The 23,427-nt window shown below is 44.8% G+C and overlaps 1 protein-coding gene across 1 annotated transcript in view; it reads right to left on the reverse strand.

Moving 5' to 3' along the window:
- sptbn5 (spectrin, beta, non-erythrocytic 5) overlaps positions 1-22,825 on the reverse strand; it is a 283,694-nt gene extending 260,869 nt beyond the window's left edge. Inside the window, exons 1-5 of the mRNA XM_041214166.1 lie at positions 22,715-22,825; positions 10,031-10,198; positions 8,605-8,721; positions 5,116-5,273; positions 686-914 (exon numbers count right to left, since the gene is read on the reverse strand). Of these exons, the coding sequence (XP_041070100.1) occupies positions 686-914; positions 5,116-5,273; positions 8,605-8,721; positions 10,031-10,198; positions 22,715-22,825 (783 nt within the window). The remainder of the gene's footprint in view (positions 1-685; positions 915-5,115; positions 5,274-8,604; positions 8,722-10,030; positions 10,199-22,714) is intronic.
- Positions 22,826-23,427: the final 602 nt, after the last annotated feature.

The following is a 23,427-nucleotide window of genomic DNA, read 5'->3' on the forward strand; positions in this document are numbered from 1 at the left end:
GGACTGGGACTTGAACGCCGAGCTTCTGGCTCAGAGGCAGGGAAACTATCCACTGCACCACAAGACCTCCTTGCAAAAGAGGGAGACTCTTCAATGTGGAAGTAGCTAAAAACTAAGGATGAATACAAGATGGTAAATATTCTAAACGATTACTGTCCAAAGTATTCACAAGGAAAAGAAAGAAGTTACAGGTATATAGCACCTTTTATAACAGGGCATACCAAAGTGCTTCATAGCCAACAAAGTACTTCCAAGGTCACTGTTATAATGTAGGAAATGTGGCAGCCAATTTGCATATCGCAAGATCCCATGGACAGCAGTGAGATAAGTGGCCAGATCATCTGTTTTAGTGACAATAGTTGAGGGATAAATATTGGCTAGGACACTAGGATAGCTCCTCTGCTCTTACTTTCCCAAAGGGTGCCATGGGATCTTATATGCCTACCTGAGGGGCCAGACAGGGTCTCAGTTTAACATTTCATCCAAGCCACTTTTGAATGAACCAGCAAAAGCCAATTCCCCAGATACTCAGAAACTGTTCAAACATAGTGGATTTTGTCAAAACCAGGAGAGGTGCCTCAACAGGGCGAGTGATAGCAGACAGTTGTTTAACCAGTATGATTGAGGGATTCTTCTGAAATAAAACTATTAATGACATTACAGATAAACGTATCCATTGTAGTACCTTTATAATCCTCTTCTGTACAGTCTGACCCTCCCTCATTTTGGAGAAGTAATGGTAGTACTGAGATACATAGGTCATAATGGACTTTTCGTCTGGATGAGAGACAGCCACATCCTCTGGGTCTAGGAGTTTGGGAATGCCCAGTTTCTCCTCTGCGACATTGAAGGCGTTAGTTAGGTTACGTATCTGCTGGTTCTGTTTCAGGGACTTATAATTTATCAGGTCAGGTCTGCAAATTATACCAAAAAACTTTCATTAATTAAATTCACTCCTTTAAAAATATAAGCAACAAAATGCGTCTGTCAAACTTATTAGCACAAGTACAGGATAGGGTTGGCTATAATGCCCTTCATGGTTGAATAGGCTCCTGACACATGAAAGATGGCCACTTGGATCAATTAGCAGAGGGCTCCTGATATTTGTACATAGCAAGGGTCAATACCTTGAGGGGAGAAGGAACAATCATGCATTTTTTATGGGCAGCAGAAAGGTGTGTGAGTGAACATGGATGCATGTGTGCACACATGTGCTGTTTGTTACCTGAGCACAGAAAGTGATTTGTATTTAATTCCACCCTACAGCATTTGAAGGATTCACCCACACAGTGGGGGAAAACACCAACATTTGCCAAGAGTAGGAAAATTCTGGCCTCCACTCACCCTTAATGCTTTGGGTGAGCAGGGGCCATCATCTGTGAGCCTACAGCAGAAGAAGGAAAGCTTGTAATTGTACTTTTCACCTCCTATGTGCGAATCAAGGCGTTGCCCACAGCTGAAGCATAATAGAAAGATGGTTCATTTGTCAGGGAGGCCAGTGCATCCCTGGAAATGTGCTGCTGCACCGTCACGTGAAGCGTGTTTCTATTATTTTACCATTGTGGACATTTTCAGTTGTATATATTAAACATGAGCTGGTTAGAGCAGTCCCAACATTCCTGGTTGGGTTCCACAATCAAGTTGTTAAGAGTTAATTAAAGTTAATATTTTTTTTTAATTCCATTTGTGTTTAAATTACTCCCTATACAATGTGGGAGCCCCTCTGTGCCATCTGGCATGGCGCGGAGGAGCTTTTTGTACGGACTGCTGCTGCACACCTTCCATTTTGTCGCCCTTGTCTGCCGCCCGGACACGCCCTGGCATGCCTTGTTGCCGTCCGGCGGCGGAGGCCCCCGATGGGAGGCCCTCTACGGAGGTGTCCTCCCCCTTTCTAACGGGGACCTGGGTTGGAGGGTGTTGCATGCAGCAGTCCCTTATAATTGTAGAATGTGTAGGTTCACAGACTCCCGGGACACCTGCCCTTTTTGTGGTCTTGTGGAGTCCATGGACCATGCATATATAGGGTGTGGTAGGCTGCACTCCCTTTTTAGTTATTTGAAAAACCTTTTATTAATGTTTTGTTTGCACTTCAGCCCCACGCTCCTGATCTATGGACACCCGGTGCGGAAGGGGGTCGGGAAGGAGGAGTTCCTCCTCGAGAACCTGCTCCTGGGCCTGGCCAAGTTGGCCATTAACAGCTCCAGGCAGCGGGCGAGCGATGGGGGAGTCCCGCCCGATTGATTGTCCCTCTTCCGTGGCTACGTTCGTGGCCGGGTATCCTTGGAGAGGGAGCACGCGGTGTCTGCCGGCACTCTCGAGGCCTTCCGTGCTTGGTGGGCACCGCAGGGTCTGGGGTGCTTTATTGACTCCTTTAATCACATTTTGGTTTAAAGTTTGTAAGTTTCCTTTAAACTTTGTCTTTAGTTTTACAGCTGACCTGAATTAGGGGCTGTGCTTGATTTGTCCTTCATTTTGTTAATTTGGTTTGATTGTTTAACTCCAGAAAGAGTTACAATGTGGGAGCAGCTTGCATGGAATTATAAATTTTGCATTTCATTCCAGGCAGTATGTTTCGCTGTTTAATGTGTGGTAACTTCTTCTGGGCAATGGAATTCACTCTGTAGTACAGATCTGTCTGGTATGAAAGTGCCACTTGTAGGAAAGTAGGCTACTTGCTGTCTGCACTTTGATGGAACAGATAGAGCCTGTTATTCGCTGACAGTCAGGGGACCATGAACCTCAAGCAAGCAAAACCTACCCACCAAGACTCAATCAGTAACAGCACTTCCAACTGTGGTACTGAAACCAGCAAACAAACAAATGAAAAGCAACAAAGTCTACTGCCCCAATGACATTTCAGCTGTGTTCTTCAAAGCTGGTGGGCTTTTGCTTAGATCAGTACTCCATTCATTCATCCTACGGATTTGGGAGGAAAAAGGACTCTCCCATCAGTCCCACCCCCAATCCTGACTTCAGGAATGGGACAATTGTAACTATCTTCAAGAAGATAGATAAATCATGCTGTGGAAACAATTGAGTTATTTCCCTCTTGTCAATAACAAGGAAAATCCTGACACACATTCTCCTGAGTTGGCTACTTCCTGTGGAGGAGGAAATCCTCCCAGAGATGGTGTGGCTTTAGATCTTCCAGAGAAACCTCTAACATGGTATTTGTCGCCAGACAAATCCAAGAAAAATATTGAGAATAACACACTGTTCAATGCATTCATCGACCCAACCAAAGTATTTAACTCAGTAAATCACAAGGCTCTGTGGATTGTGCTCCAAAGTTTTGGATGTCCAAGAAACTTCATCACAATCTTGCAATTGCTTCATGATGATATTACTGAAGTGTCTTGAGCGGGAGATCTGAAACAGACAACTTCAAAAATACAGACCAGGGTCAAGCAAGAATGTTATTTACAATCTACCAGACAGTGGATATTAATCTCATCAGCAATCAACTGCCCTCTAGTGTATGTATTAAATACTGTCTATATGAAAAACTCTTTAACCTCAATCGCCTCCTTGTCAAAGCTAAACTATACACGATCTATAATTTGCAGATGACAGCAATGTCATTGTCCACTCTATACCAGATTTACAACTTGCTCTCAATCTCTTTGATACTATGTACAAGAAACTTAGCCTTGAATGTTGCCAAAACAAAACTCATATCAACCCACACCTGGTCAGCCAAATATTCCACCTCCCATATAAGTTGAAAGAGAGACTCTGGAATACGTTGAGCACTTCCTATGCCTTGGCAGCCACCTCTCTTAAAAGGCAGCCATTGATGATCTGATCCAACACCAGATCAGCTACACTAGCTGAGCCTTCTACAAACTATGACATTGAGTGTTTGACAACAAAGACCTCCGCAAGTCAACAAAAGCCCTAGTGTACAGAGAGGTTGTCATCACTGCACACCTCTATCACAGTGAGACCTGGACTGTGAATCAGCGACACATAAGAGTGCTCAAAAAATTTCATCAGCAATGCTTCCACTGCATTTTCCGGATTCAATAGGAGGACCGTCGAACAAACACTAGTGTCCTTGAAGCCAGCTCCACAAGAATTCAGATAAAACTTTGATGGACTGGGTACTGTCTGGATGGCTGAAAAGCATCTCCCCTGCCAGGCCTTGTTTTCTCAACTCTCAAATAGCCAATATTCTAGGGCAGGACAAAGAAAATTATTCAAAGACACCCTGAAGCTCTCCTTGAAGTGCAGCAGCATTGACATTAATGACTGGAGAAGCTTGCCCCCAATCATTCAAAATGGCAACAAAATGAGTCACAACATCTTAATGATGAGGCAGAGTGGCAGCAGAGAAGGAAAGAAAAGGAAGCAAATCCTGCACTCCAGAAAACTCAAGGGACATCCTGCCCCATGTGCCCAAAAATATGTGGGTCAAGAATTGACCTATCCAGTCACATGAAGATCCATGGCAGAAATTCACAACTCTGTGTAGATGATGACATCGGCTATAGAAATATAAGAGATATAGATATAAAATATAGATATAAGAAATATAAATATAGGAGAAATATAGAGATATAGAAATCTAAGTTTTGTACTTTAGAATGCTTTGCCATGGCACAACCAAGGCTGGAGGATTGCAATTGTTAGAATTGTATTGCTGGGTGCTTTTTTCTGTTTGAGCATTTCAAACATCCCACCCAAAAATTTACCTTTCTTGGATTTTTTTCTTTCCCCACCCACCTCGCCCTAAATTGCTTTTCCTTCAGCGTGACAACTACTTCTGCGCAAAGCCAACTACTATTCATTGTGAACATTTTTAAAACACAGAATTTTATGTGACTCCTCTTGCTTCACAATTAGGCTGTGAATTTTACAATAATGTATTTTCCTTTTTTGATAGTTATTGGTAACAAAGCTGTTTTTATTAAGACTCTGCGCTCCCCATGACTCCATGCCCCCATGCTCAATGTGACTCTGAACACGACGGCTGTCTGGTGTCTCATATGCTGTACCAATGATCCAAAATGTCATGAAATCTAACATTTCTCTGCCTAATATTCTCCCCAATTCCTTGAAGTGATATTTCAACATTCTTGTCAGCCATAATAACGGAACTAAATTTGTGATTACCTGTGAGCATGAATAAGTGCGTTGAAGGCCAATCCATCTTTCCAGCTCGAGGAAAAGTTCTGAACATCAACATTCTCATATCCGGCTGTCTTTCGCTGGCACCAAATCAGCAGAGCCTCCTTAGCAGAACGTTTGGCACTGCTGGAGTCAATCTCATCCTAGCACAGCAGAGAAAGTTGGTTAGCGAATAGACTTAGGACCAGTCAGTAGCCCCAGAATCTGAGCAGCAGGTACCAGAAGATCATGCAGTCAGTGAATCCAACCCAGTTTCAAAGTTAGAAGTTAGCAACTACACACAGCAGAGGACAGTGTCAAGCATGCAGCAAACTCTATATCATTGACTCTCACAGGACTCCAGCTCAAGGTGCAGTGGTTTTACTTTGTACAGTTCATGGAATAAATCCTGTAGTAATGAAGCCCATTTTCATACATAAAATTATATAGAATGTACAGTGCAGAAGCTGGTTGTTCAATCCAACAGTCTATGCCAGTGTATATGTTCCACACAAGCCTCTTCCCACCCTACTTCATTTCACTTTATCAGAAGGTCCTTCTATTCCTTTCTACTTAACCAGCTTCCACTTAAATGCATTTTCTCCTAGTCGCCTCAATTACTCCATGTGGTAGACATATTTACCATTCTCTGAGTAAAGAAATTCTTTGTGAATTCCTTATTGGATTTATTAGTGACTATCTTGCGGTCATGGCCCCTAGTGTTGGACTCCCCCATAAGTGATTTCATGACAGCTTTTTACAGTCCCAAACTACTTACAGGCATATTAAACATTTTAAGGAATACATGTGCCCTTTAAAAAGACATAAGCAAAACCTGGCTGAGAATGTAAAGTAAACACTTTCTGGAAAATTCCTATGTGGATTATACTTGACCAACTAGTCCAGAGAGAACATGGAAAGATGCACCTAAAAACGTGTGAAGGCCTACTTCAGACAGAGACACCTGAAAGGCAGAGGTGCAATACAAAAGACCGAACTTTAAGCTCCTGTGGTTGCAGAGACAATGGTGACTGATTACCACATCTTAACAGAAGCCATCTCCTGTTGAGTTATATCTCAGAATGTGGATATGATCTGAGCTGAAAGAAAACGGACTTTGGGCAAAAGACATGTTTAATTTTTTCCCTTTCAGGAATATGCAAAGAAATGGATTAAAAAGCTAGCTGCTGACCTGATCTGGGTGTTCAAGTTCTGGTGTGCTAGTGTGTGCTGTGAGGGTCACAGCAGAAGGACATCAACTAGGCATCCCTGCAGCTTGCAGGTAAAAACCTCTCTCCTCTCTATTGCTGGAGGCAAGTCAGCATAGCCACCGTCAAAAAGGAAATAGGACAGTTCCTTCAGCTAACCTGCAGAACCAGTGTCTCCAAACCAACTGCTCGACTTTCAAAGTCGGCTCTGCCGGAATCACCCAACTTAACAGCCGTAACGATTCGCCATCTACTTCTCACAAACAAGCCAAAGGCTGATTCGTATATCTTTTTTAACTTTTATTTTGGACTCAACTTCTCATTTCTGATTAGTGTGAATGTGTGCTGCATTTTTTTTCAAGTTTTTGGTAACTAATAAACTTACTCTTTCTCTGGCTCAAGAAAGCCTGGTTAAATTGACTCCTTCTAAAGCATAAATTCATTTGGACTGGAAAAAGGTATCCACGAGGGAAGGGATCCTTTTTTCAGCTAACCTTGTGCCCAACTGAGGGGATTGAATAAAGAAGGGGAATCAGCTCAACTAAACTGGGGTCCCATTCGGGAAGTTAACAGTTTGGGGGACCTCATCTGGGGACTGGTCATAACAGTGGCAACATCTTCTCCACGTCTAAACTATCAGATGCTTTGCTAATTTTAAAGATCTCTTATCAAGTCACCCCTTAGTTTTCTCTTTTCTAGAGAAAGGAGCCCCCAGCCTGTTTGTTCCTGGAAATTAATCCCTTCTGATTCTGACATTTTTCCTGTGTTTTGTATAGAGGGCAGAACCACTCTGAATTCCCACAGGGATTGCCCCGATCTCCCACCAAAACCCTGGTCTTTGCGCCACTGATCTTCTGTCACAAAAATTTGAAGGTGAGGGTTGAGAATGTTCAATCAACAGCAGATTTCCAACTAACCCAAGTGCTGCCTCCTCACCAGTTGTATCCAAAATGCTAGATTTTGAGCCTCTTTCATCACCCACCAATGTACAACACTGTCTCAAGATTTCAAAAAATGAATATTATTTAATAGTTGTCTTCCACAAGCTTCAGCTGGCAGTCTTGCTCAATTAGTCACTCTCGCCTCTGACCCAATTAAAGCATCAGCTCAGGACTTGGGCACGCAATCTAGACTGACAGGCCAGTGCAATACAGAGTGGGTGCAGCATTGTCAGAAGTACCATTCTTCACTGAGATGTTTATTTGTATGCAGGATATCAAATATGCTATGGTAACATTTGAAGAGGAGCAAGGAATCCTGGCCTACATTCCTCTCCCAACATACATCACCAAAAATAGATTCACTTACCAGTCTTTCAGCTGACTCCAGTTTCTGGCATCTTGCTCTGTATAAAAGTTAGCTCTTATATAACAATTTACCAAATTTCAATGCAATTAATCACATGTGATGAGGCGTTCTCTTTTAAATATGACTACAGCCAAGTAATGTTAGCAACAGGACCTGGAGACAGAGCCTGTGCTCTCAACTGGTACCTATTAGCGATATCAGAGTGCCCCAGAAATATTCCGATGGTGAGCCTTATTGATATAACTGAATATCTACAGTATATGTATAAGTTCCTACTTGTCTAGGCTTTTAGCAACACTACTGTAACTGATTTCCATTTCATTTCCATTTACAACCTCTGGTTGTCCCAAATACTTTACAGCCAGTGAAATACTTTTGAAATGTAGTCACTGTTGTAATGCAGCAAATACAGCAGCTAATTTGCACACAGCAAGATCCCATGAAGACCAATGTGATAATGACCAGATAATCAGTTTCATTTGATGTTGGTTCAAGAATAAATATTGCCAGGACACATGGAAAAACACCTCTGCTTTTCTTCAAATAACATCATGGGATTTTTTACATTCCCCTGAAAGGGCAGACAGGGCCTCAGTTTAATGTCTCATCTGAAAGGTGGCCCATCTGATATTTCAGCACTTCCTCAATACTGCACTGAAGTGTCAGCCTTGATTATGTGCTCAAGTCGCTCAAATGGGACTTGAATCCACAATCATTTGGCTCAGAGACAAGAATGCTCCCTATGCAGCCAAGGTTGGCACTGTACAATTTGCACCAATCAACTGGTAGTGTTGGTCCATTACAAAATCAGGTGTGGGCAATTGTCCTGCCCTGACACATCGTCATAGATGGAGAGGTGACAAACTGTGAATTCAAACATGTGCTGACATTTGACATCACCAGATTGGTCAGTTTTGTGCATAGCAAACAGGGAGGGCAGGACACTCCTAGCAGTCCAATTAGGACAGATCAGGCTTACCTCTTCGAGTGTGATGGAGGCAAGCTGAAAGCGTAGGATAATCATCCAGATCAGACCCAGGATTAGGGTGCAGTCACCATCCACAATGTTTTCAGGACCAATCAGATCCAAATTTATCTGTGAACAAAAAGAAATAGGCAAATTGACAATGAAGTATTCAATGAATGGCATGACACTAGGAAGTTCTGAGGAACAAAGGGACCTTGGCGTGTGTGACGATAGATTTCTGAAGGCAGAGGGGCATGTTGGTGGGGTGGTGAAAAAGGCAAATGGGACACTTGCCTTTATCAATCGAGACATAGATTACAAAAGTAGGGAAGTCATGTTGGAGTTGAATAGAACCTTGGGAGGCCGCAGCTGAAGTACTGTGTGCAGTTCTGGTTGCCACATTATAGGAAGGATATGATTGCACTGGAGGGGGTGCAGAGGAGATTCACCAGGATGTTGCCTGGAATGAAACATTTAAGTTATGAAGAGAGGTTGGATAGACTTGGGCTGTTTTCGTTGGAGCAGAGACGACTGAGGAGCGACCTGATCGAGATGTACAAGATTATGAGGGGCATGGACAGAGTGGATAGGGAACAGTTTTCCCCTTAGTTGAAGGGTCAGTGACAAGGGGATATAATTTCAAGGTGAGGGGCAGGAGATTTAGGGGGGGACGTGAGGAAAAACTTTTTTACCTAGAGGGTGGTGACGGTCTGGAATGCACTGCCTGGGAGGGTGGTGGAGGCAGGTTGCCTCACATCCTTTAAAAAGTATCTGGATGAGCACTTGGCATGTCATAACAATAAAGGCTATGGGCCAAGTGCTGGTAAATGGGATTAGGTAGGTAGGTCAGGTGTTTCTCACGTGTTGGTGCAGACCCGATGGGCCGTAGGGCCTCTCCTGTACTGTATGATTCTGTGAAATTTAAAAGCCACATCTCAGGGACATCATGCAAATGCTGCATCTCAGGGGGATCATGCACACACCAGGTCTCAGGGGTATTGTACACACCCTATTGTCAGGTTGGACAGCCTAAAGTAGAAAGCCACAGTTGGAAATGGTTCCCAGCAATTGGGAGATCTCGGGTTGAAAGATGGGGGCAGCTAAGGTAGCAGAGCATAAGGGAGGTTGTGCATTAAAGGGGGATCAGCAAAGATCATGGGTTGAAGTTGAGGGGGGGCAACAAAGATCACAGGTTGTATGGTGGTCAGCAAGGATCGCGGGATGAAGAAAACATCAGCATAGATCGCACGTTGAAACAGGGTATCAGCAAAAATTGCTGGGCATTGACGAAGATCATAAATCATAAGATTTGGGATGGCTTGTTTGAAGGGGTTAAGGTGTCAGCTTATCATGGCAGATGGTGTGCTTGAGGGGAAGCAATCCTGCTCCTCCCAATTCACAAGAAGTGCTGTACAGAGTATTTACAAAGTATCATTACCTTGGTTTTCAGGAAAGCAATGGCCCTGCTATTGTTCTCCAGGTAATGGACTCTCATTCTTCCTCTGCTCGGTCTGTTCAACTTTTCTCCAGAGATGGATTCCAGCAGTGAAATTAGGGCAACCCCATCTTTCAGTTCAGTGAATAGATCAGTAATGAAAATATTCACCTACCAAATGCAGGACAGAACAATGTCAAATATCTAAAACAGGAGAAAACTCAAACCCTTAATCTCACTCAATCCAAGTTCATGTATAATCTATCCTACCATGAACTCAACCCATTCATTTAATGTCGTCTCAGAGCCCAAGTACAGTCGACATAGCGTAAAATTTTCTTTCACCAAAAAGCAGTAGTTGCTAGCTCAATAATAATGTTAAAATCTGAGATCAATTAATTATTGTTAGCCAAAAGTATTAAGGGATAGGGAACCAAGGAGTTAGGATACAGATCAGCCATGACCTCACTGAATGGCTGAACATGTGGCTGAATGGCATACCCCTGTTCCTATGTTCCAATCTTGTTATAGACTCTACCTACACAGGCAAACTTTATCGCCTTCGGGGCAAATCACACTTCAGCATGTTCAGAGAGTTCATGTGGAGCTTGGCACAGTGTAGGCTTGGAAAGCATGCAAGGGGATATTACTAAATTTTAACCAGTGAAAGACATACAACTGAATGGTTTCCTTCTTGGCTGTATCATTCTGTGAACTTACTGGTACAGAACACTGCTGAGTTTCCCACAACTTGTGAGGAACATGCTACCCACCAGGTGATTGCCTCGTAGTCGAGTTGGGGAACTGACAATCTTCAACAATAGGTCTAAGCCCTGCAGTTTCCATTAGTGGGCTGGGCTAGAAGATTAATTATTAACAGTACCCTGGAGTACTGTAGACTTGTCTGGTTCAGACCTCATTACCAAGTCCACCATGGGCATTAACTTGATTATGAGCTTGCATCATTAAGGATATCAACTGGGGAGCACTTCAACCTCAAAGTAACGAACTAATATATCCCCTTCTTAAAAATAGGCCTTAACGAGTTGATAATCAGACAAATATCAATTGTGGCTTGCGTCCATGTTAGGCAGACAGCAGGCATCAGATCCTCTCTACAAATGGCACATTGCGCAGTACAACTCACCATATGATTTGCAAGATCATCATCAACCTTCTGACCACAGTATGGACACAGATAGTAAGCTATGGAACTGAAGTAACAACAGGTGGAGCAGCAGAGCTTAGCATTGGCCGTTGCCCTGGATAATTGAGCACGATGTCTCTTACTTGGCTTCCAGAGCTTCCTCATTAGCTATCTACTTTCAGTGTGTGGAAGCAGCTCTGTGGGTAAGCCTGTCTCATGCCAACCAACAGTGAAGTTCAGGCCAGAAAGGTGAAAAACTGAGACATGGAATAAACAGGTCATTTTCGCGTTGGCATGCAGTACCTAGTGGGATGCCTCAAGGATCAATGATTGGATCTCAGCTATTGACAATCTGTCAATGTTTAGATCAGAGATAGAGTGTTCCTCATAAGTATCCAGGTTAGCTGATGATACAAAGCTAGGTTGGAAAGTAAGCTGTAAGGAGGATGCAGAGTGTCTGTAAAGGGACGTAGACAGTTAAATAAGTGGGCAGTAGAGTGGCAGATGAAGTATAATGTGGGGAAATATGATATTATCTACTTAGGAAGAATGGAAAAGCAGAGTATTTTTTAAAAGGTGAGAGACTGGAGACTGGGAGATGTTGGTATTCAAAGGGATTTGTATGTCCTTGCACATGAATCACAGAATGTTAGCATGCAGGTACAATAAGCAATGATGAAGGCAAAGTATGTTAGGCTTATTGCAAGGGTGTTGGGGTATAAGAGTAAGGAAGTCTTGCTGCAGTTATATAGGGGCTTTGGTGAGACTAGACTTGGAGTATGGTGTGCAGTTTTGGTCACTTTACCTAAGAAGGATTTATTTGCCTTAGAGGTAGTGCAACAGAGATTCTCCTGAGTGATTCTTGGGATAACAGGGTTATCCGATGGGGAGAAGTTGAGTAGACTAGGCCTATATTACCTGGAGTTTAAAAGAATGAAAGGTGATCTCATTGAGGGCTTGACAGGGTAGACAATGAGAAGTTATTTCCATTGTTTAGTGAGCCTAGAAATAAAAGTTATAACCTCAGAATGAGGGGTTGCCTGTTTAGGATTGGTATGAGGAGAAATTTCTTTAATCAGAAGTTTGTGAGTCTTTCAAATTCTCTATTGCTGGGAGCTGTGGATGCTCAGTCAATGAATATATTCACGACTGATATGAATAGATTTCTGGTCACTAAGAGGATGAAGGGATATGGGCATTGGGCAGAAAAATGGAGCTTAGGCAGAAGATCAGTGATGATATGATTGAATGCTGGAGCAGGCTCGAGTACCCATTTGGCCTACCCCTGCTCCTATTTTTTATGTTTTGATGTAGGCCCGATGCTGTGTGCAGTATGACTCATTTAGTAAGCCCAGATCATCGTGCAATGGGCATTACCAAATAGATGCTCATCCCATCAGAAAGAGCAGACTCTCTGAGCTGACCTACACAATGACATTGGCCAGAATTTTACATCTCGCGGGCGGGCATATGCCCGACCCGAACAGACGTGAACTAGCGCAAGAAGATGCTGGGCTTGCGTCCTGATGCCATCCCACACGCAAGCAATCTTCAGGTTGGCGGGTGCATGTGAGCCATGCCCACCAACAATTAATTAACAATTAAACAACCATTAAAAAGGCAACCGATCCTGATTTTACATTGCCCATGCAATTGCCGTGCGATGAGCATGATAAACGGGCAGGCAGGCAGCCCACTTTTAATGAAACCTCATCCAAGGGGCAGGATAAAAAGGGCCTGCAGCATTGCCATTGTGAGTAGTGAGGAGTTTAGGAAATAGTTTGCGGCTGGTTGCTGCGGGCCCCAACCCCACTCGCCCGACAGCTGTCTGTTACCCCGGTAATGGGGATTGTGCTCTCTGCTGGTGGTACCTCCTCTGAGGAGGAAGAGAGGGGCAGAGGGGAGAGGAGGCCAAGTGTCCCTGTGAAGCTTCCAGGGAAGTGACCTGTGGGAGGAGAGGTGCAGGAACAAGGCGGAAGGGACTGCAGAAGATGCTACTACCCTGCTGCCAGGGTTTACAGGCAGGTACCTCAATATGTCTGAAGTGCAATGCTGAAAGAGGCTCTGTCTCTCCAGGGAGACTGTGACCTCCATTTGTCAGATGATTCGGCCTGTGATCACATCCAGCTGTGTGGGTGGACACCCCATGCCAGTGGCTCTGAAGGTCACAGCAGTTCTCAACTTCTATGCCTCCAGCTCTTTCCAGGGTCAGTGGGGGATCTATGTGGAGTGTCCCAATCAGCTGTCCACAGTTGCACCAAGCTGATGATTGATGCTCTGTTCAGTCGCGTAATGACAGTTATTCTTTTTCCATACAGATGAGGCCAGCCAGACTGAGCAAGCCAGAAGGTTTGCAGCGATTGCTGGGTTCTCCAGCATCCAGGGTGCAATTGACTGCACACATATAGCAATCAAGACGCCAGTGGGTCAGTTGGATGCCTTTGTCAACAGGAAGGGCTTCCACTCGATGAACATCCAGATAGCGTGTGACCACAAGGCGCAGATTCTGTAAGTCTGTGCCAAGGTACCCTGGCAGGTCCCATGATGCTTACGTCCTCAGACACTCACAGGTGCCAAGGCTGTTCACTGTTCCAGCTCGACGGGATGGATGGCTGCTGGGTGACAAGGGCTATCCATTGAAAATGTGGCTTATGACGCCTCTCCACCACCCAAGAACAGAGGCAGAGCAGCATTGTAATACGAGTCATGCCTCCACAGGTTGGACTAGGGAGGACCATAGATCTTCTGAATATGCGCTTCCGATGCCTGGACCGTTCAGTGGGAGAACTACAATACCCTCAAGAGCAGATGTCACTGATAGTGGTTGAATACTGTGCTCTCCACAATCTGGCTCTGACAAGGGGGGACCCACTGGAGGAGAAGGATCTTGAGGCAGCTCCAAAGGCCACAGGTGACGAATCCGGTGGTGATTCAGAAGAGGAGCCGGGTGAGGGGCGTGGCGAAGATGTAATGGCAGACAAAAACAGAATTACCTGGAAAAACTCAGCAGGTCTGGCAGCATCGGCGAAGAAGAAAAGAGTTGACATTTCGAGTCCTCATGACCCTTCAACAGAACTGAGTTTTTTTAGAAAAAAGAGTGCAGTAAGTTCAGAGAGAGAGAGATTAGAATGGGTGAGAGGAGCAGAGAAATTGAGACGACTAATGTCGCACCGACAGTTCTCAATGAAAAGATCAAGAGAAGGTAAGAATCCAGAGGGAGGGGTCCAGGTGGAGGGAGAATATTGGAGGTGGGTGAAAGGATCCGTTGAACAGGGAGAGGACTCCTGCCCAAAGAAGTGAGCCCGGAGATGGAGACGGCGGAAGAAGAGTTCAGCATCGTGCCGAGCCCAAAATTCATTGAGGTGAGGGCATAGGGGTATGAAACTAAGTCCTTTGCTGAGCACTGAACGTTCAGCATCAGAGAGGGGAATGTCAGGGGGTATAGTGAATACATGGCTGCGGCTGGGATTGGAAGATGGGGTGGGGACGGAGGGACAGGCAGGGGTGGAGGGTCCTAAATGAATGTTGGTGTCGATGAGTTGTTGGAGCTTGCATTCCTTAGCACTTGAGAGAAAGAGGAAAAGTTTCTTGTTGAGGCGTCGGATGAGACGAAGAATAAAATGAAACTGGGGACACGCGCAGCTTTGAAAAAGGGTGCGGCGGTGCTGCTGGAGGGAGAGGTCGAGTGTGTTCATATGGCGGCGCATGGCACTGAGTGTGGATCTCAGGATGTGACGGGAACAGCAGTCCGAGAAACGTTTTATGTCCCGGAGATACCTGTAATCCTGGGTGGGTTCGAAACATGAGGGATGGAATTTCAGTTGAAATCTACGTGGGGTAAGTCGGAGACGGAGACAGTCATTGAGAAAGGAGATATGGCTGTGAATGGAATCCTCCACAACAGAGACCGTGGCCTGCATACCCTCATGGGGTCCTGCCAGATCCTCCCACACATCCCGTTGGAAGTCCAGCACCTGCATCCTAATGGACAACTCCAGAGGCTCAACATCTGCCTTTGTATCAGCACTGTCCTGATCTCCAGCAGTCCTCCGATTGCTGGTGCACTGGGCACTCTCTGTCTCCACCTGCTCCTCAAGCAAGTGTGAAGTGCCCTCACTGCTATGCACTGAAATTCTAGCCGATGATCTAATGCCCACCAAGATGCTGGTATCTGCGCTGATGCTTGGTTCAGAGAAGGGCTGTGACGCAGGTGATTCTAAAATCCAGTGGTCCTCTGGCATCAAGGGTGGCTCCTCGGGGTCATGTATTCGTGGGCAAGCTAGCGATTCTAGGGGAGAACACTGACATGTCATTAGTTTAAGTCATCACACTATCACACTGTCACTGTGCATGCCAGATGCCCTGGTGAGACAATGGAGATCTGCATCATGATGCCACCATCTTTCAATGGCTCTCGACCCACAAGGCACTCATGCCTAGCAGCCAGGGCTCACCCCCTTGGCTGGCACCAGTGTCAGTGACAGTCGGCACTCAGACTCTAACACCCCTGAGCTCCATTTTGGGGGGGGGTGGGAGGTGGCCAGCCCCTAACACTTCTCCACACTGATCCATGCCAACTCGTACTCACCCTTGCTTTTTTGGTCAGGTGCGGTGGCCTCCTCCTGTCATCCCTAGGTACTGGAGTGTCCTGTCTGACACCGTCATCCTCCAGAAGGAACACGAGGCACTTGCCCGAGAAACGGGAGGCCAAGTGCCCACCTGGCTAAGCCCTCCTGCTTGACGTCTCCAACCTCCAGTGAGACCATTGTTTGAATGAAATGGTTTCCTGGACAGACTCCAAAGATTCTCCCCTGGCAGCCTTCAGGGAGTTGCCTCCGGAGGTTTTAAAGTGTCTGCCGGGTCGCCATTGGATCTGGTACCCAACAACCTCCCGCCCCCGCCCAGCCTTCCTGACCATTGAGAAGACATGTTTCAAGCTCAGCGGACCTTACTTGGCCATCCAGCATGAAATCGCGTTTGCAACACAACTGCGGGCAGAAGCAGACTCCACATCCACGTCTGCTTCTGCTCCCACTGACTTGGCGTGCACATAGTTCAAGAAGGTGGCTCATCACGTCGTTTTCAAGGGCAATAAAATGCTGGGCTTGCCAGCGATGCTCACATCCCAGGAATAAGGAAAATATCTCAAAAATTTCAAGGCTAGACAGTGATTCCTGGCACTATTACCCAAATCCTTTGCCATTCCTCTCCGCCACCACCACCTCTTCTTATGTCAAGCAATTTTAAGGATTCAGTGCAGTACCCTGATCTTTGAAATGGTTAAGGAAGAAGAATACTAAAACAGGTCAGGCAAGTCACAGTATTGCAATGACAGAAACAACATTTTTATAGCACCTTTAACATAGCAAAATGTCCCAAGGTGCCTCACAGAAGTGTTATTAAACAAAATTGGACATTGAGCTACATAAGGAGATATTAGGGCAAAGAGACAAATTTTAAGGAATGTTTTCAAGGAGGAAAGAGAGGATTGAAAGGCAAAGAAGTTTAGCAAGGAACTTACAGTGTTTAGGGCCTTGGCAGCTCAAGGTACAGCTACCAATGATAGCGTAATTAAAATCAGGGATACACAAAAGGCCAGAATTGGAGGAACTCAGATATCTTGGAGGCTTGTGATGCTGGAACAGATTACAGAGATAAGGATGGGCGAGGCCATGGGAGAATTTGAAAACAAGGATGAAATTTTAAATTAGAGGTGTTGTTTGATTGGGAACCAAGGGGTGATCAGGGCTTGGTGTGAGTCAGGACACAGGAGCAGAGTTTTAGATGACCTCAAGTTTACAGAGGTTGAATATGGGAGGCCGGACAGGAATGTGTCTGAATTGCCAAGTATAGGTTAACAGAGACATGAATAATAGTTTCAGCAACAGATGAGCTGAGGCAGGGCAGAGTCAGGTGATGTTACTGAGGTGCAAATAGGCAGCCTCAGTAATGGCACAGACGTGTGATTGGAATCTCATTTTGGAGTCAGATCTGAAACGAAGCTTGCAAACAGTCTGGTTCAGCCTCAATCAGTTGCCAGGGAGAGGAATGGAGTCAGTGGCTAGGGAATAGAGTTTCTGAAGTTTATGCAAGCCCAAGAAGAACCATGAGTGACTCAGTGGAGGAGCATAGAAAGTCACAACAAGAGGAAGAGCACTGTGCGTCACAGGAACCCAGTGAAGTGCAGCCATCTTGGATCAAGGTGTCACAAGAAGTCTCCAACACATGATCTTTTCATTTCCAACATCTACCAATAGAGGGCAAGGGCCTGATGTTGATGATTGAACTTAAACAAATTCGCATTTAATAGTGCCATTCACGCTTCACAATTAATGAATAATCTTAATGGGTTGTCACTATTGTAACATGGTGAAATAAAGCAGCCAATCTGTACACAGTAAGATCCCACAAACAGCAATGAAATAATTCAGCAGATAATCTATTTTAATGATGTTAGTTGATGGATAAATATTGGCCCGGGCACCGAGAACTCCCCTGCTCTTCTTGGATAGTGCCACGGGATCTTTTACATTCACTTGAGCAGGCAAATGGACCCTCAGTTTAAATTATCATCCGAAAAATAGCTTTTTGATAGTACAGCACTCTCTCAGTACTGCATTGGAGCACCTGTCTAATTATATGATTAAGTCTTTGGTGTGGGGCTTGAACTCACGGCCTTCTGATGCTGAGACACTGAGACATGACTAAAGCTATGAAGAAAAATAAGGGCTCTGGATGGTCATTTCACTTTACACAAGCGCAGGTGTTCCAAATCTGACATTTATTAAAATAATGTCTTTAAATATTAACAATCACTATCTTGTTATCACACTGGTAATTCAGCAATGTCTCTTTCAGAATTACAGCACTCAAATTGCCCTCAGCAGCTGACTCACCAGGTATTCTCCTGTATCATTCTGAAACTACATTCCTTTCTGGAATGTTGTAAATGATATTGTTTTATCAACCACATCTTTATATGGATATAAAATGGATGCTTATCATGCTTCATGCCACATTTATGAAGCTGGAGCACTACTAAATCTACAGATCCATGTCATTGCACAAATTCTCAGATATTCTTAGTCACTGGGACTGTTGCCCTCTGCCCCAAACATACATAGGCCTGCCCAATCACTGAGACTGAAACTGTCCTCTGATCCACACACTCCATAGGTCCAGTCACTGGAGTTGATGTTTGGGGAGGTGGGGAGGGCGGTGTCAGGAAATGTTTCAAGCTGATTGGGAAATTGCAATAATGGATTTTTAAATGCTAAAGCAACATTTTGGAGTGAACTAGCTCACATGCCTGTGCTCCAAAACTCCTTGAACAGAAAGAATAGCTGCCCTAAATTTGGGCTGCCTAACCCTTAGAACCATAGACATTTACATCACAGAAGTAATCAGTTTATTGTGTCTGTGTTGGCACTTAAATAGAGGAGTTCTGTGGTCCATATATTCCTCAGTTTCAACTATTTATCCAATTTTCCCTTAGATGCTGCAATGGTCTCTGCCTCAACCACAAACATGCTGTTCTCTAACAATCCTCTACACAAAGAAATTCCTCCTAAACTTACTCCTCACTCTCTTCATGACAATTTTAAATTGGTGATCTCTTTCACTAACTCCCCAACCAGAGGAAACAGTCCTTCCCTATTCACTGTAAAATCCCTTCTTAATTTTAAAAACATCTATGGAATCACACCTTCACTTTCTCTGTCCCAATAGAATAGTCTCAGTATCTTAAGTCTCTCCTCAGAACAATAGTTTCCTGTCCCTGGAATCATCCTGGTGAATCTACACTGTACACTCTCTGTGGCTTTCTCAAAATTTCTTATGGCACTCCAACTGAGGCTTAACTAATGCTTTGCATACATTTAGCATCATTTCTTTACTCTTGTAATCTGCATCTCTAATTATAAAATCAATTTGCAAAGGGCCTTTTTTATGGCTTTAACTCCTTACACTTCTGGGCTGGCCAGATGGGCTGATCAGTAGCAAATGGAATTTAACCCAGATAAGTGTGAGGTGATGCACTTGGGCAGGACAAACAAGGCACGGGAATACACGATGAATGGTAGGACCCTGGGAGGTACCGAGGATCAGAGGGACCTTGGTGTGCATGTCCATCGGTCCCTTATGGTAGTTGGACAGGTAGATAAGGTGGTTAAGAAGGCAGATGGGATGCTTGCCTTTATTAGCTGATTCATAGACTATTAGAGGAGGGAGGTTATGCTGAAACTGTATAAAATGCTGGTTAGGCCACAGTTGGAGTATTGCATGCAGTTCTGGAATCTGCATTATAGGAAGGATGTGATTGCTCTGAAGAGAGTGCAGAGGAGATTTACCAGGATACTGCCTGGGCTGGAGAGTTTTAGCTATGAGGAGAGATTGGATAGACTGGGGTTATTTTCCCTGCAGCAGACGAGATTGAGGGGGGACATAATTGAGGTATATAAACTTATGAGGGGCATAGATAAGATAGACAGGAAGGAACTTTTCCCCTTGGTGGAGGGATCAATAACCAGAGGGCATAGATTTAAGGTAAGGGGCAGGAAGTTTAGATGGGATGTGAGGGAGAAATTTTTCACCCAGAGGCTGGTGGGAATCTGGAACTCACTGCCTGAACGGGTGATAGAAGCAGAAACCCTCATAACATTTAAGAAGTATTTGGACGTGCACTTGCGATGCCATGGTATATAAGGCTATGGGCCTAGTGCTGGAAAATGGGATTAGAATAGTTAGGTCCTTATCTGACTGGCACAGACTCAAAGGGCCGAAGGGCCTTTTTCTGCACTGTAGACCTCTATGACTCTCTCCTGCTTCTTCCGTGTGGATCCATGTTGGATTCAAACCGCTTTATGTTCCTAAGCTGGAAAAACACAAGCTTTTCCTGTTAGAGTGAGGCACTTTAAGCATTGTGGTCTGTGAGGTTCTTGGGACTTGATATAGCCAGAGACAGACCAGAGTTAAAATTGCACGAGCAAACATGTCTCCTTTATTAAAACAGTTTCTCCATACTTTCTGCTTCTGTTTGCAGACACTCTCACCTGGTACAATTCTGTATGGCAGCTTAAAGTGCACAATACTGTTTGTACATTGCAATTTCAAAACACGACAAAACTACATCTCTCCCCTGGTTAGTAAATGAGAGATATAGTATGTTTCAATGATTTGTCTCCAGAGTGCAAATAATTACACATTCAAACTTTTGTATTAATTTAAACAATGCACTTGGTTATATACAATGGGCGGAATCATCCCAGATTTGCACAAAGTGCGGTAGAGCATGGGAAAAAAGTCGTTTTACCCGCCAGCCGCAGTGGTGGGTTTTTGCAGTATATTGTTCCATTCCCACCTCATTAATTGTGTAGCCACAGGAAACAGGCCAGCTCGCTGGCAGGCAGCATCCAACTTACCTGCCATGCTGTTACCTTGCTGTTTCCTCACGCAGGGCACCATACTTAAACTGCAGCCCCGCGCGCACTTCTCAGGGCTTGCAGCCCAGGACTGCTCCAGTGAAGATATGGCTGCAGAATCCAAGAAGAGTGCAGCCCTCCAATTCAGTGATACAACCCTGGGACACCTTATGGATACAGTGAAGACCCTCCGCAATGTCCTCTACCCTTGCTCTGGCCACAGGATGCCCATCAGCCTCACCACTCCGGCTTGGGAGGTGGGAGCAGAGGTGGTCAGTGCCAATGCTGCACACTAGCACCTGGCCATCCAGTGCAGAAAACGGATGAATGGCCTCATCCATGCCGCCAGGGTAAGGCAACCATCTTATCCCTCTAAACTCACACACTCACAAGGGCATTACACGTTTGCTGGCATCTCACTGCCAGCTTAAGGGACATCACCACTCACTCTCTCACATACATCCTCACCTCTCCATCTGGCCTCATCTCCTCTGGATACTGCCTCCTCAGCCTTCACTATCATGAGGCTACTTGCAGAGATCAAATGTGTCCCCACATACACCCTGGAATACCACCCCCCCCTCCCCCACTCCTCAGGACAGCCCTCGCCCTGCAGCCTCTTCCCTTGCCTGAGGCCACTTCTCCCACTTCCCCAAGTAAGCCCTTGTCCTGCAGCCATTGAAAAGACACCCCTGCCCTACAGCTGGTCTGGTAGGTAGAGACCTGCCCGCAAGCTCCTCTAATAGTGATGTGGTGCTGCCTGCAAAGCTTGGTGCTGATGACTGCAAGGTGGGCAAACAAACCTCGAAGTCCTGGGTGAAGTGCAGCTTGCCAGGTACAGTTGTGAAACTCGTGCCCAGATGATCCAGCATGGGGGGATGATTCCAGTGAGTAGAGCTTATAATAAGATGCTAAAGTATTGAAATTAGGTTCCCGCCATACGATGGCGGGAAATGCGGCCTGCCTTAGACAAGTGGAGCAGATGATCACAAACTCGTTTCATGATGGCATGAAATCAATTTTTGGCCTTCTCGTCATAGTGTCCCAACTTGCTGCATCAAACCCCACACACATTCCCCCCTACCCGGCACTCTCCCTGGACTAGCTGTATCAAACACTGCCCCCTGCCACCCTCACCCACCCCACCACCATCCCCCACACAACCTCAGACTTGCTGTATCAAATCCACACCCTCCCCACCCCCAATAACCACCACTCGACTTTCTGCTCCCCCAGGATTTGAACATGAACATAAAAAAACAGGAGCTAGAGTAGTTCAATTGGCCCTCTGAGCCTGCTCTTCCACGCATTAAGATCATGGCTGATCTTCTACCTCAGTTACACCGTCTTGCTCTATTCCCATATCCTTTAATTCCCTGAGAAACCAAATATCTTGGTCTTGAATATACTTAAGTGGCTGAGCATCCACAGCTCTCTGGGATATAGAATTCCAAATATTTACAAGCTTCTAATGAAGTAGTCCTCATCTTCCCATCTCAGTCCTAAATGATCGATCTCTTATCCTGAAACAAAGACCCTTCCTCGTTCTGGACTCTGCAGCCAGGGGAAATAACATCTACTGGTCAAATCCTTTAAGAACTTTTTGAGTTTCAAGAGATCACCTCTCATTCTTCCAAATTTCATTTAATATATGCCCATTCTACTCAAATTCTCCTCATCCCATGAAATAATCTAGTGAACTTTTGTTGCACTCCCTCTAAGGCGAAGCATATCATTCATTAGATATGGATATGGGGATAATGGGGCAAGATGTAACTGAGGTAGGATATAAGTCATGATCTTATTGAATGGTATAGCAGGCTCAAAGGGTGGAATGGGCTGGTCCTGCTCCTTTTCTTATCAAATCCAAACCTATACAGAGAACTCCAGGTGTGGTCTCACCAAGACCTTCACAATTGTAGCAAGGCTTCTTTACTCTTAAAGTCGAATCCCTGGGCAAAAGAGACAAAATTAGCATTTTTTCCTAATTTCTTGCTGTACCTGGATATTAACTTTCTGTGATTTGTGTATATGGGCCTCCATATCCCTCTGAATACCACATTTACCTGCCTTTCGCAATTTAAAACACCAGATTTTATGTCCCCAATACTTGCTTCTCACCTTGTTTGCTGCAAAGATTTGGTTTATCCAATTAGTGAAGGTTTTTTTCTGCACAAACATCCGTTGCTGCTGGAGCTCCTTGATGCGGCCTTTCTCAAACTCCTCATTCATCCTGACCTGCTGGTTGGAGACACGACACAATGAAGGGGCAGTTACATTGCACTGGTCAATGCAGACAGAATTCAGGATCTCATCATCCCAGCAACACAGCACTTTGCCTGCCAATGTGAAAGCTCCAGAAGTTATTAGTCTTTGAATACACAACATTCATTGTGTTACTCTATACTATTGTCTGTTAACTTTCCAGTGAGCGGAGGAGGAGGAGGAGGAACCAGTAACAAGAAGAGTAATTGCTTTTGTTCGTGTTTTATTCAAGTTATTGCTTATTTTAATTTATCAGTAATGTGTAAGGGTTTCACAAGACATAAATACAGCCATTTTGGGACAGGGAGGAGTTCACTGACTAATACACGATTATGACACTCTGACTTTTTCAACACCACCAAGGCTTAAAGTTCATATAGTTAAATTCATAGAACCTCAAAACCACAGAAGGAAGCCACTTGGCCAATCACGTCTGAAGGAGATACCAAATACATCCCAGACCCTGCTCTTTTTGGCATAGAAATGCAAATTTATCGTGCTCAAGTAATTGCCCCTAATAAAATCTAATATCAAATATACTTCCAACACACATCTAGGCAGTGCATTCC

The sequence above is a fragment of the Carcharodon carcharias genome, chromosome 20 (assembly GCF_017639515.1).
Source record: "Carcharodon carcharias isolate sCarCar2 chromosome 20, sCarCar2.pri, whole genome shotgun sequence".
In the NCBI taxonomy this organism is placed as follows: Eukaryota; Metazoa; Chordata; class Chondrichthyes; order Lamniformes; family Lamnidae; genus Carcharodon; species Carcharodon carcharias.